The sequence below is a fragment of the Lytechinus pictus genome, chromosome 17, assembly GCF_037042905.1.
Source record: "Lytechinus pictus isolate F3 Inbred chromosome 17, Lp3.0, whole genome shotgun sequence".
Taxonomy (NCBI): Eukaryota; Metazoa; Echinodermata; class Echinoidea; order Temnopleuroida; family Toxopneustidae; genus Lytechinus; species Lytechinus pictus.
Window position 1 is genome coordinate 7110038 of NC_087261.1, and position 14982 is coordinate 7125019.

Genomic DNA, 14982 nt, shown 5'->3' on the forward strand with positions numbered 1-14982 from the left:
AATGCTTGGATGATCAGGAGATATTCTTTGCAGTGATGTAAATTTTGATTTGCGCCAAAGTAAGGTATGACTGCAATGAATGAATCCAGAAGTCAGTGATGTTATAATCCTGCAAGGGTTGCATTATACTCCATTTCAAAACCCTTTTTCAGGAATTTAGATTATACATGTAGTTGTTTAATAAACACTTTTTAGTATCACTTCTTAAGTTTATTTCATTGAAACAGATTTGCAAATATGTTTACTATAAACTCATGTACATGTACATGTAGGATTATGACATTATTGGCATCTTGGGTTCATTCATTGCAGTCATGCCTGACTTTGTGAGGTGTAAATGTTTTTTTTACTCACACGATATATTCATACATTCACTGTTTTATTGACATTCAGTACATGTACATGCTTCTCTTTGTTTTCAAAAGGACATTGAGCAAATTTCTTTTTTTTAAATGACAACATTGATGGATTTCCATATACTTGAGATTGATCGGATCGGATCTTTGTAAGATAGGGCCCTTGACTGCGAAGAGATTTCTTAATTTGTCAGTTAGGACAGACCTGACAATTTTCAACGAAAAAGTACCTTCAATGTTTATTTTGGTCCTAAATAATTTATTATTATTATTTTTTCACTTTCAGGGGCCGCAATGATAGGGTAAGCTTGTTTCGCCCCAATTTTTATTTGGGGGCACACTTGACCCAGTGGATCCCCCGATTCCTGTCCCCTTTGGACACCGGCCTAGTAGTCATTCTTGAATGCAGGTCAAGCGATGTCACGAACAAGGGGCAGGAGGTATTGAATCATCATTATTTTAGATGCTGGCAATCACATTACAATATTTTGTATATACGGAATACAAAATATCTTATTTCGTCACCCCAAGAACACAGACACCTCACCCTAGCACTCTGCACAGGCTACCTGTACAACCTGGACTCCAGTTTAAGACTGATATCACTCGTTTTCAAAGCTCTTAAAGGTATTGAATCATCATTATTTTAAACGCTGGCAATCACATTACAATATTTTGTATATACGGAATACAAAATATCTTATTTCGTCACCCCAAGAACACAGACACCTCACCCTAGCACTCTGCACAGGCTACCTGTACAACCTGGACTCCAGTTTAAGACTGCTATCACTCGTTTTCAAAGCCCTTAAAGGTATTGAATCATCATTATTTTAAACGCTGGCAATCACATTACAATATTTTGTATATACGGAATACAAAATATCTTATTTCGTCACCCCAAGAACACAGACACCTCACCCTAGCACTCTGCACAGGCTACCTGTACAACCTGGACTCCAGTTTAAGACTGCTATCACTCGTTTTCAAAGCCCTTAAAGGTATTGAATCATCATTATTTTAAACGCTGGCAATCACATTACAATATTTTGTATATACGGAATACAAAATATCTTATTTCGTCACCCCAAGAACACAGACACCTCACCCTAGCACTCTGCACAGGCTACCTGTACAACCTGGACTCCAGTTTAAGACTGCTATCACTCGTTTTCAAAGCCCTTAAAGGTATTGAATCATCATTATTTTAAACGCTGGCAATCACATTACAATATTTTGTATATACGGAATACAAAATATCTTATTTCGTCACCCCAAGAACACAGACACCTCACCCTAGCACTCTGCACAGGCTACCTGTACAACCTGGACTCCAGTTTAAGACTGCTATCACTCGTTTTCAAAGCCCTTAAAGGTATTGAATCATCATTATTTTAAACGCTGGCAATCACATTACAATATTTTGTATATACGGAATACAAAATATCTTATTTCGTCACCCCAAGAACACAGACACCTCACCCTAGCACTCTGCACAGGCTACCTGTACAACCTGGACTCCAGTTTAAGACTGCTATCACTCGTTTTCAAAGCCCTTAAAGGTATTGAATCATCATTATTTTAAACGCTGGCAATCACATTACAATATTTTGTATATACGGAATACAAAATATCTTATTTCGTCACCCCAAGAACACAGACACCTCACCCTAGCACTCTGCACAGGCTACCTGTACAACCTGGACTCCAGTTTAAGACTGCTATCACTCGTTTTCAAAGCCCTTAAAGGTATTGAATCATCATTATTTTAAACGCTGGCAATCACATTACAATATTTTGTATATACGGAATACAAAATATCTTATTTCGTCACCCCAAGAACACAGACACCTCACCCTAGCACTCTGCACAGGCTACCTGTACAACCTGGACTCCAGTTTAAGACTGCTATCACTCGTTTTCAAAGCCCTTAAAGGTATTGAATCATCATTATTTTAAACGCTGGCAATCACATTACAATATTTTGTATATACGGAATACAAAATATCTTATTTCGTCACCCCAAGAACACAGACACCTCACCCTAGCACTCTGCACAGGCTACCTGTACAACCTGGACTCCAGTTTAAGACTGCTATCACTCGTTTTCAAAGCCCTTAAAGGTATTGAATCATCATTATTTTAAACGCTGGCAATCACATTACAATATTTTGTATATACGGAATACAAAATATCTTATTTCGTCACCCCAAGAACACAGACACCTCACCCTAGCACTCTGCACAGGCTACCTGTACAACCTGGACTCCAGTTTAAGACTGCTATCACTCGTTTTCAAAGCCCTTAAAGGTATTGAATCATCATTATTTTAAACGCTGGCAATCACATTACAATATTTTGTATATACGGAATACAAAATATCTTATTTCGTCACCCAAAGAACACAGACACCTCACCCTAGCACTCTGCACAGGCTACCTGTACAACCTGGACTCCAGTTTAAGACTGCTATCACTCGTTTTCAAAGCCCTTAAAGGTATTGAATCATCATTATTTTAAACGCTGGCAATCACATTACAATATTTTGTATATACGGAATACAAAATATCTTATTTCGTCACCCCAAGAACACAGACACCTCACCCTAGCACTCTGCACAGGCTACACCTGTACAACCTGGACTCCAGTTTAAGACTGCTATCACTCGTTTTCAAAGCCCTTAAAGGTCAATCGCCCTCATACCTGTGTTATCTCATTCATGTAAAGCAATCTAGTTATAATCTAATGTCAATAAAGTTATCCATATCCCAAGATGTTGAACCAATGCTGGCAAGTAAGGGTTAGTCTGCTGTGCAAACCCTTCACTGGAGTAAAAGGGTCTGAATGTGCAGCCTACTCATGCCTTGTGTACTGAAGGCCCTCTCGCTCCGAATTGACACAGCAAGTTTTGTATGGGCTAGTCTTTGCGTGGAGACACGCTTGTTGATCAAAGTTTCAATAAGGGTCTGTGCCTGCAGACTAAGTAAGAGTTCCTAGCCACTGCTCCAAGAGCATGGAACAATCTCCCCCAGTCTATAAAGATCAGTTTCACTCAATATACTAAAAAAAAATCTAAAAACACATTTACATTTTTCCATGAATGCCCGCTTGCCAGCATTAGTCTTTCAATTTTCTTAAATTTTCATTTGCATACATGTACATGTATGTACACTGTATATACAAGAATATGTTTGTGTGTTTTTTTCATTGTAAATCCTTCATATATGTACATGTAACACGGTTTGTACATTTCCAAGAAAAGGCGCCATCGAATTGCTGTTATCATAATTATCATTATTAATGATATACTGTAATAATTACTATCACTAAGCATTAAGGCGACTGCACACCTTACGATTGGTCTGCGACCCGATTTCAGAATAAAATGTAATAGAATTTGATGGTAATATTGAGACTTGGAATATCTTACTGTGTAATGTTCTAAATCATTGTACAAATTCCTATGTTCAAATCTTTGACTATGCTCTCATCCTTATTAGAATAAAAGCGAATTTAATATCTAGTCATAATGACGTCATACTGTAGCAGTCGCACGATTGGCTACAATTTGAAAATAAACTTGGCCTTTACCCCCGGGGGGGGGGGGGGACACTCAGTATATAATGCACAGTGGGTATGTGCCGCGGAGGGGACCCCCATTTTTACACTCAAATTTCCGTTCCAAGGCATAGCATTTTTGTCTTATTGAGAAAAAGAACAAAGAAAGCCGCTCCAAAGCATAGCATTTTCTTCTTATCGAGAAAAAAGAAAGAAATCCGCTCCAAAGCTTCGCATATTTTTCGTTACGCCGTTCCGGTCGCATTGATCGGCTACAATGAGCTGCAATTTTGGTGAAAAGCGGCCGCAGAGCGCTGTCCGACCATCGCCTCTGCGCGAGCGCACCCGGGCTGCCGGGCTAGCTGCATCATGCACGCATGCCCGTTCCATTAGGATGCATACGCACTCACACACTGGCGATCCGTTCCAAGGACCCCCGTTTTCACAAACATTTGTAGTTCCAAAGCCCATTCCGAGGACCCTCCTTTTTACAATAAGCCCGCTCCAAGGCCTCCGTTTTTTGTCTCGCCCTTGGCACACCCCTACCACTTTTTTGGTCGAGTGCCCCCCCCGGGCTTTACCCCAAAATAAAGGCTTGCAATCTTTCAAAATGGTTATATTAGTATTCTTTCAATTAATTTTAACCTCAAATAAAATGATATGTTCCATTCACATTTTCAGAAAATGAGCAAAATCCCGATATGTTCCGAAATCGGATCGCGAACAGTCGTAAGGTGTGCGGTGGCCATAACACATCAGATCCACCGGTACTTGCTTTGCATACCTGCATTACAGATCACGCCCATGGTAAGGTTTTCTCCTGAACTTACATCCGGCCAAGCATTGTTGATAAGGCAAAACGATAGGTTGGCTGCATCCACCGGGCATAAAACACTGAAGAATTTGTTGGATAACGTGCCTAACGGAGCATTATCTGTCATGTACACGGCCTTCTCATAACCAAGGCTCTTACAGACTGTGTGGTAGAATGATTCTCCTGGGTTAATGCGTACACCTCCTGTCAAATTTAACCCATTCCCAAGGCTCAATTCAATCTGACCATCATAGTCACCTTCTCCCCCGTTTAGGCTAACGCTTACTAAAGTAAAGAGAAAAAACACGATAGGAAGTACAAAGTATTTAAAAATTATTTTTAGTGGTATGTCATAGACTTTTTGCACATAGCGCTAAAAGGAATCTGGCACGTTTCATATCAAAGACATGCATGTATGAGAAAGAATGTAAATTGCATGTCTTCCTGTTGAAGTCAATATTTCAAGCAGGGAATCTTTAGTGAGACGCTGTTCCAGAATCGGGGACAAAATGAGCAATTGCATGTGACACTTGATGAACAAGAATGCTAAGGTCGCAGAAATTGCCTTTTATGAACATGGATTGCAAGAAACAACTAGCACATCAATGATGTGGAGCTCATCCGGCATCTCGCAACGAAATTTAACACAATTTTAATTTCAGCCCAGTTGACACTATAGTGAATTATATTGGTGACATAATTGAGGATATAGAATTGAATTTGATGAAGAAATGACATAGAAGCATTTTTTGTGATCTATGAATAAATTTCATATAAATTAAGCATAAATAATTTTCTAGTCAAAATTTCTAAACTCTGTGTAGAACCTTGGTGAACCTCATGTACATGTAGCTCCCAGATGGAACAAAAAACATCCAAAATCAATCAACAAATAAATAAGTATTTTTTGTGAGTTTTGAAAATATATGAATAAATTAGCATATTTAATGAGTTTCAAAATTCTGTGTTGAAATTTTGTATCACCACCTCAAGCTATCATATAAAGCAAACAAAATTGAAATTGATCAACAAATGAAGAAAAAAAAATTTTTGTGATGTATGAATAAAATTTGCATAAATTAGCATAAATAATTTTCTAGACAAAATTTCAAAATTTTGTGTAAAAGTTTGGTGAACATCATGCAGCTCTACCAGATGAAATCAAAATCAAAATCAGTCAACAAATAAAGGAGAAGAGGCATTTTTTGTGATTTATGAATAAATTTCACATAAATTAGCATTAATAATTTTCTACTGAAAATTTCAAAATTCTGTGTAGAAGTTTGGTGAACCTTATGAAGTTCTACCAGATGGAAGAAAAAAAAATCAAAATCGGTCAACAATTAAAGAAGAAGCATTTTATGTGAATTTTTAAAAATATGCATAAATTAGCATATTTAATGAGTTTCAAAATTCTGTGTAGAAGTTTTGAATCCCCACCTAATGCTATCATATAAAGCAAACAGAATTGAAATCAGACTTGAAATGACGAAGTAGAAGCATTTTGAAATTCAAGTCAACAAATTCTGTGATTTATGAATTTCGCATAAATTAGTATAAATAATTTTCTACTCCAAATTTAAAAATTCTGTGTAAAAGTTTGGTGAACCTCGTGAAGCTCTACCAGATGGAAGAAAAAAAATCAAAATCGGTCAACAAATAAAGAAGAAAAAGCATTTCATGTGAATTTTTAAAAATATGCATAAATTAATTTTGCATAAATTAGCATAAAAATTGTTCTAGTCAAAATTTCAAAATTCTGTGTAGACGTTTGGTGAACCTCATGTTAAGCTCTACCAGATGGAAGCAAAAAATTCAAAATCGGTCAACAAATAAAGAAGAAGAAGTCAGCATTTTTTGTGAATTTTGAAAAATGCGCATAAATTAGCATCAGCGAAATGCTAGGAATACTAAAATTCAAATTTTACTTTGCTGTGAGCCTTGTAGTCAGAGTAAAGTCCAAAAAGGTTTCAAGTCACAGCCTATCGTGACATCATTGCGATTTGGAATTGGATTTACTCTTACCCTAGTCAAGGCAGGCTAGAAATACATTGGAAATTCAAAATTAATATTCATACGATTATTTGGAACTTTGAATGTTAATATTTTATAGGTTCGAATGTGGTTAGAAAGTTGATTGGAGGCAAATAACAGACCAGTAGTCATTTCTAGAGGTTCATTAAGTGAGCTGCAACAATATCACTGCAACATTTTGGTAGAAGCAAGAGCATCTTGGTAGAAGTGGTCATGTGTAATAGCATAGTATAGTCTACGCTTGCAGACCTTTATCAGTTATCACTACAGAATATTCATATATAGAATAATTACAATTTCATTGAAAATCAGTTTGCAACGGATCGTATAGTGTGCGTCGGGCTTAAGGTCAAACTTTTGGAGGAAACAGCGATATTATCCATGTCCATATAATCATGCTGGCCAAACAGGAATGGCATATTTGAATACATGTACTTCTAGGGAAGAATACCCCCACAGATACATGTACAATGTATACACTCACATCACTGAAATGAACTTACCCCCAATGTCGCAATGCAGCTCAAGAACATGATCACACATCGTTTTAGTAGCATAAAATTTGCAGTCATTAAGCTTCTTTCCATTACAATCATGAAACGTAAAAAATCGGTTCCATTCCGGCCAGACCTCTCCACATTGAATTATTACAGCTCTTTGGTAGCCTAGGTTCTTACAGGCAAGGTGAGCCAACTCATCTAGATGGAGATACCCGTCCAAACACACCAGTCGTACATCCTGACCAATAAGGAGGGCAAGGGCTTTGGATTCTTCATAAATTGAGATGTCAACTGTTATTGGATTTTCTGCAAAAAAGGGGAACAAAAACATGACAACTAAGCAATCATCAAGCTGGACCTCATATATAAATAAAGAAAGTATAATAACAAGTGGAACGCCTCTGGCAGTCTCGCCTGCATTACGCAATTTAATATAGCAGCAGTGCTAACTTTGAAAACTACTATAAAATAATCATTCACAAAAACATCATTCATATAATGACATAATACCACGTTCATTGACCATAAATGACATTTGAACGGAGACTTAAGACTGTCAACTACACCCATGTCCACATTTCATTCACTCTATCCATAAACTTTCAAAGTTATGATGGCACTTCAACAATTACCCCAACATGGCCTAAGTTTATTGACCTTAACTGACCTTTGACTAGGTTTTGTGACCTGAAACTCACAGGGGATGTTCAGTGATGCTTGATTACTCTTATATCCCAAGTTTTATGAACTACAATGTAGATCCATAAACTTTCAGAGCTAGGATGGTAATTTAACATATACCCCCAACACGGCCAAAGTTCATTGACCTTAAATGACCATTGACCATGGTCATGTGACCTGAAACTCGCACAGGATATTCAGTGGTACTTGATTAACCTAATGTCCAAGTTTCATGAACTAAATCCATAAATTTTCAAAGTTATGATGGCAATTCAACAAATACCCCCAACTTGGCCAAAGTTCATTGACCCTAAATGACCTTTGACCTTGGTCATGTGACCTGAAACTCAGGCAGGATGTTTACTAATACTTGATTAACCTTATGTCCAAGTTTCATGGACTAGATCCATAAATTTTCAAAGTTATGATAGTAATTCAACAAATACCCCCAACTTGACCAAAGTTCATTGACCCTAAATGACCTTTGACCTTGGTCACGTGACCTGAAACTCAAGCAGGATGTTCACTAATACTTGATTAACCTTATGCCGAAGTTTCATGAACTAGGTCCATATACTTTCTAAGTTATGATGTCATTTCAAAAACTTAACCTTCGGTTAAGATTTTGAAAATAATTTTCCCAACATGGTCTAAGTTCATTGACCCTAAATGACCTTTGACCTTAGTCATGTGACCTGAAACTCAGGCAGGATGTTCAGTAATACTTGATTAACCTTATGTCTAAGTTTCATGAACTAGGTCCATATACTTTCTAAGTTATGATGTCATTTCAAAAACTTAACCTTAGGTTAAGATTTGATGTTGACGCCGCCGCCTCCGTCGGAAAAGCGGCGCCTATAGTCTCACTCTCCTATGCAGGCGAGACAAAAACTAGATTATTCATAGCAAGTTGAATTCTAGCCTATAAGCTACATGTAAGTGGAGGCTGCAGTTTTTGTCTAATAATATAGGATTTGTATAGCGCACATATCCACCTTGCTAGGTGCTCAAGGCGCTCCTATATTACCCCGGCTAAGCTAGTCTACCGATTCTGGTGCGCACAGCTTTTTGAGGAATTACTTCCTGCCAGTACCCATTTACCTCACCTGGGTCGAGTGCTGCACAGTGTGGATAAATTTCTTGCTGAAAGGAAACACGCCATGGATAGGAATCAAACTCACGACCCTCTGTTTGAAAGGCAAGAGTCAGAACCACTAGACCACGACGCGCCCAAGCATCTAAACTGGCCAGCAAAAGAAAGTACCCACTTCTTTCAAAGGCTGCACACAAAAATTCACCCCATAGAAATAAACAATTTTGTACACACTGACAGGTACATGTATGGTGCAATATTAATAGTAATCACATACATGTACCCAACAGGAAGTGATTATTTTTATTATAAAGAAATAAAATGACATGTACAGCATCTTGGTCACTGAATCAAAAGTCACAAAATGACACAATTTCTCAACTGGCCACACGGTATCAGGAAACTGGAACTGTAAGTGACAGACAAAGAAGGGGAAGGCCTCGGGTCACAACCCCTAATCAGGACAGGTGGATTGTCCTTCGACATCTTCGAGATCGTTTTCGTCCAGCTACCCAAACAGCTGCAGAAACAGTGGGCCAAAATGATAACCCTATCAGTGCTGACACTGTGAGACCAGGGAAGTGTTATAACACTTCCCTGGTGAGACGTCGCTTGAAGGAGCAGGACCTGGTATCGAGACGGCCTTGCAGAGGTCAGGAGTTGACCGCTATCCATAGAAGGAATAGACTGAGGTGGTGCAGAGAGCATAGCCGCTGGACCAGAAGACAATGGAATGCAGTATTGTTTTCAGATGAATCCAGGTTCTGCGTCAATACAAGTGATGGACGGGAGCGTGTGTGGCGCAGAGCAGGAGAGCGATATGCAGAATGTTGCATTCGTGAAGTTGATCGGTGGGGTGGACCTTCTGTGATGGTGTGGGCAGGCATATCATTATCAGCCAACCATATGACTCATCTGGTTATCCTGGCAGGTAATCTGACAGCTCAGCGCTATGTTGATGAAGTATTGAGACCCCATCTGCTCCCTTTCCTGCAGGCACATCCTGGCATCACATTGTTTCAACAGGACAATGCAAGACCCCATACAGCATGGTTCACCACCAACTTCCTTCAGGAGCAGGACCTTGACGTCATCCCATGGTGTGCATGCTCTCCTGACCTCAATCCCATTGAGCATCTGTGGGATGAAATTGGCAGACGGGTGAGATCAAGGGAACAGCCTCCTACCAATCGGCAAACATTGATCCAAGCTCTGCAGGAGGAATGGACAGAACTTCCCCAGGACTACGCCAGACAACTTGTCCAAAGCATGCGTCAGAGATGCCTGGAATGTGTCCAGGCACGAGGAGGACATACACATTATGGAACATTGTTCTTTGTGTCTGGTTTATTTCATCCTTTGACATTGATTTTTGTGTAAGACCTGGACGGCTCATTCTGTTACATTTTGTGACTTTTGATTCAGTGACCAAGATGCTGTACATGTCATTTTATTTCTTTGTAATAACGATAATCACTTCCTGTTGGGTATGTGATTACTAATGGATATTGCACCATACCTGTGTACAAAATTGTTTATTTCTATGGGATGAATTTTTGTGTGCAGCCTTTGAAATCTCCAAAATTTCCAAAGTTCATTGGCCTTAAAAGACACAGGATGTTCAGTGATACATGTACTTGATTGCCCTTATGTCCAAGTTTCATGAACTAGGTCTATGTACTTTCTAACTTATGATGACATTTCAAAAACTTCACCTTGGTTAAGATTTCAATGTTGACGACGCCGCTGCCGTCAGAAAAGCGGCGCCATCGTCTCGCTCTGCTATGCAGGCGAGACAAAAATCTGATAATGAGACAACATACCAATTACGAAAAATCTTCTTTTACATGTATATTTAAGTCATAGGCTAATGGTACATGTACATGTATAACTTTCAGATCACTGTATCCAAATTTTAAACAAGTGTCCAAATGCCTCTGGCAGTCTTGCCTGCATTACAAAATTCGACATAGCAGCAGTGCTGACTTTCAAAAACTGGAAAGAGCAACAGCACACTTTTTTGAGGCCACCAGAAAAACTTAAAAGTACTCCAAAAGGTCAAGCACGCACAAAGTTCCACTTTTTTCTCTTGCATGTGCGTGTTATTTTTTACATGTTTGGTCTGGCCTCACATACTGTTAATTGTGTCATGGAGTAATTCTCTTGTAGCTTCAATGTCATGAGTGTGACAGCATACAATGACCACTATCCATTTTTCTACATCGAAGGTCCCGGCATGGTAGAGAATATTCCCTGGATACCAGGCACGACCAAAGAAACGCATAAAAGATCTCTTTTTTAGATTGGGCATGTTGCGTACAATAAGGGTGTTAAAAAAAAATACTGAAAAAAGGGAAAATATTTCGCTAGGAAAGCTACATGTTTACGGTCCAATTTGCATGGGTTTATATAAAAACTACGTGTTTAGAGTCTGATTTGAGCGAGGTGTGGGAGATGGGGCAGTACTAAACCCGAAGTGAAAGCCGCCGTCTGTGATAACGTCCATGACACAACAATTAAAATATCGCTGTACTTGTTTAGGGGGTCAATTCAGGGAATACTTGTCAAGGGTACCATGTTGTTTCCAATACTTGTTATTAAAGGATAGGGTTTCACATGCCAGTACTTGTTAAGGGGTGCATTTTTAGAATATGGAAAATACTAGTTTAGGGTGCTTTTCGAAACCCCATGTTCGCGCCTGGTATCCACTCATCAATGGAGGTGAGTTTTTTTTTAAATTTTAATTTTTTAATTTGTTAACAAATTATAATTTCCTCCTATAAAAAGTCTCTTAATTCACTATTGTCCATGGTGGACGGCATTTGAATATTAATGAGTCAGAAAGAAGAGGATCGAGGGTATTTGAATTCCAGTTCATCGTGGCTTAGCCGTGAACCAGAATAGCCTGGTGGTTGAGTCGCTGCCCGGAAAGCAGTAGATGGCAGGTTCGAATCCCACTGGTTCCAATTTTTTCTGACTTATGATCTTATGATTTTCATTACAGATCGAGCATACTGATCTTAAACAAATAGGAGTAATGCCGAAAATTTGTTAACAAATTATAATTTCCTCCTATAAAAAGCCTCTTAATTCACTATCTATTGTCCACGGCGGACGGCATTTGAATATTAATTAGTCAGAAAGAAGAGGATCGAGGGTATTTGAATTCCAGTTCATCATGGCTTAGCCGTGAACCAGAATAGCCTGGTGGTTGAGTCGCTGCCCGGAAAGCAGTATTGTAGATGGCAGGTTCGAATCCCACTGGTTCCAATTTTTTCTGACTTATGATCTTATGATTTTCATTACAGATTGAGCATACTGATCTTATGATTTTCATTACAGATCGATCATACTGATCTTAAACAAATAGGAGTAATGCCGAAAATTTGTTAACAAAGTACATGTACATGTATCTAACCTGTTTCTTTGCAGGCCACGCCAAGTGCAGCTCCTTTCTTTGCAGAGTTCTTCAGAAACACATATCGAGAATTACCAGGAATCTGCATCATATTGTTGGCAAATACTGTATCAGCAAGGCCAAAGGACCCATCAGTGTAGTAAACAGATGATTCAGAATATCCAATTTCTCTGCAGATATGAGTAGCGATGTGATATGTGGTATACACGTGAGATTCATCTGCTGTTAATGCCATCCACTCATTGGCAAAATACACCTCTGCTCTGCCATGTCCTGGTCCAATTCCATTGGTTAGCCGAACGGCAGGCGGTTCTGTAATGAATGAAATTTGGAAACCCAATTAACAAAAACATGGTAGTAGGTTTGTAGTCTTATTACTTTTTTGTATCCCTTCTTTAATATTCAGAGTATTGTACAGGTAAATAAATGATTGGTCAGTTTTCCCGGGAAAAACTATTTGGAGCTACATGTGAATGAATTACTGATTCATTTTTATTCATTAATTTTTAAGATTATCCAATAAAGTAGGAATTAGGCAGTAAGCTTTAAAAAGTATCCCCCAATTATAATCAAATTAATTGCTTGCCTGCAAAGAGGGGAAAGAAGAAGGGGAGAATATGATACAACTTTCTGAATATAATGTCAAAATCTATCAAAAAATTAGATTTTGATTATAACAAGGTTCACAAACCATGAGTCTCACCTGATGTCGCTATCAATAAAATATGTATGCCATATGATCTTTTGACTTTTGACCTTATCATCCTCAAGAACATGTGTGGTAATAATAATAATAATAACGCAGTTCTTGTATAGCGCATATCACATTGTGTCATAATGTCTCTATGCGCTTCCAAAGGACTTGGATATTATTTATTACCCTGGCTTTAGCCCCGCAGCCTTTTACAGCGCGGTGGCATTTCAAGGAATAAATTCCTGCCAGGTACCCATCTACCTCACCTGGGTTGAGTGTAGCACAATGTGGATGAATTTCTTGCTGAAGGAAATTATGCCATGGCTGGGATTCGAACCTATGACCCTCTGTTTCAAAGTCAGAAGACTAATCCACTGGGCCACAATGCTCCACGTGTGATATTACCCAATGATTATTTGTACCCAGTACATGTATAAACACAAATGATGCAGATATACAGAAATGAGAGCAAGTTGAACAAAAAATTGACCTTTTGACCCTTACATGGCATTTGACCCCCATCATCCTCAACAACATACACGTGGTATTACCCAATACCCAATACCCAATGATCATTTGAAGCAAGTGTGATAAAAATGTATGCAGAATAAAAGAAATGAGAACAAGTTGCACAAAAACTTCAACAAGTGGAATGCCTCTGGCCGTCTCACCTGCATCACGCGATTCAATATAGCAGCAGTGCTGATTTTGAAAACTACTATAACTCGCACAAGATGTTCAGTGATACTTGGTTACTCTTATTTCCACGTTTTATGAACTAGACCAATACACTTATAGAGATATGATGGCAATTCAACAAATACCCCCAACGTGGCCAAAGTTCTTTGACCTTACATGACCTTTGACCTTGATCATGTGACCTGAAACTCGCACAGGATGTTCAGTGATACTTTGTTACTATTATGTCCAAGTTTTATGAACTAGACCAACACACTTTCAAATTTATGGCTGTAATTCAACAAATACCCCAATTTGGCCAAAGTTCATTGACCCTAAATGACCTTTGACCTTGATCATGTGACCTAAAACTTGCACAGGATGTTCAGTAATACTTGATTACTATTATGTCCAAGTTTCATGAATCAGATCCATAAACTTTCAAAGTTATGATGGTAATTCAACAGATACCCCCAATTCGGCCAAAGTTCATTGACCCTAAATGACCTTTGACCTTGGTCATGTGATGTGAAACTCATGCAGGATGTTCAGTGATACTTGATTAACCTTATGTATAAGTTTCATGAACTAGGTCCATATATTTTCTAAGTTATGATGACATTTCAAAAACTTAACCTTAGGTTAAGATTTTGATGTTGATTCCCCCAACATGGTCTAAGTTCATTGACCCTAAATGACCTTTGACCTTGGTCATGTGACATGAAACTCAGGCAGGATGTTCAGTAATACTTGATTAACCTTATGGCCAAGTTTCATGAACTAGGTCCATATACTTTCTAAGTTATGCTGTCATTTCAAAAACTTAACCTCAGGTTAAGATTTGGTGTTGACGCCGCCGTCGCCGCCGCCGCCGCCGTCGGAAAAGCGGCGCCTATAGTCTCACTCTGCTATGCAGGTGAGACAAAAATGGATGACATGACCCTTATATCATTTGACCTTTTGACCCCTAGATGACCTTTGCCCTAATCATCCTCATGGGCACACATGTGGCATTACCTAAAAGGATCATATGTATTAAGTGTGAACATAATTGATGAAGAAATAAATAGTCAAGTAGAACCACAACATGACCATCAAGTTGGGTATATATGCATTTTTTTTAATGAAAGTTGTTGTACAGGGTGTCTACTTCAAG

General features: G+C 38.6%; 1 protein-coding gene across 1 annotated transcript in view; it reads right to left on the reverse strand.

The window, feature by feature from the left end:
• Positions 1-13044, reverse strand: part of LOC129280415 (uncharacterized) — a 49598-nt gene extending 36554 nt beyond the window's left edge. Inside the window, exons 1-3 of the mRNA XM_064112055.1 lie at positions 12455-13044; positions 7266-7568; positions 4699-5013 (exon numbers count right to left, since the gene is read on the reverse strand). Of these exons, the coding sequence (XP_063968125.1) occupies positions 4699-5013; positions 7266-7568; positions 12455-12689 (853 nt within the window). The 5' untranslated portion in view covers positions 12690-13044. The remainder of the gene's footprint in view (positions 1-4698; positions 5014-7265; positions 7569-12454) is intronic.
• Between the last annotated feature and the right edge of the window lie 1938 nt (positions 13045-14982).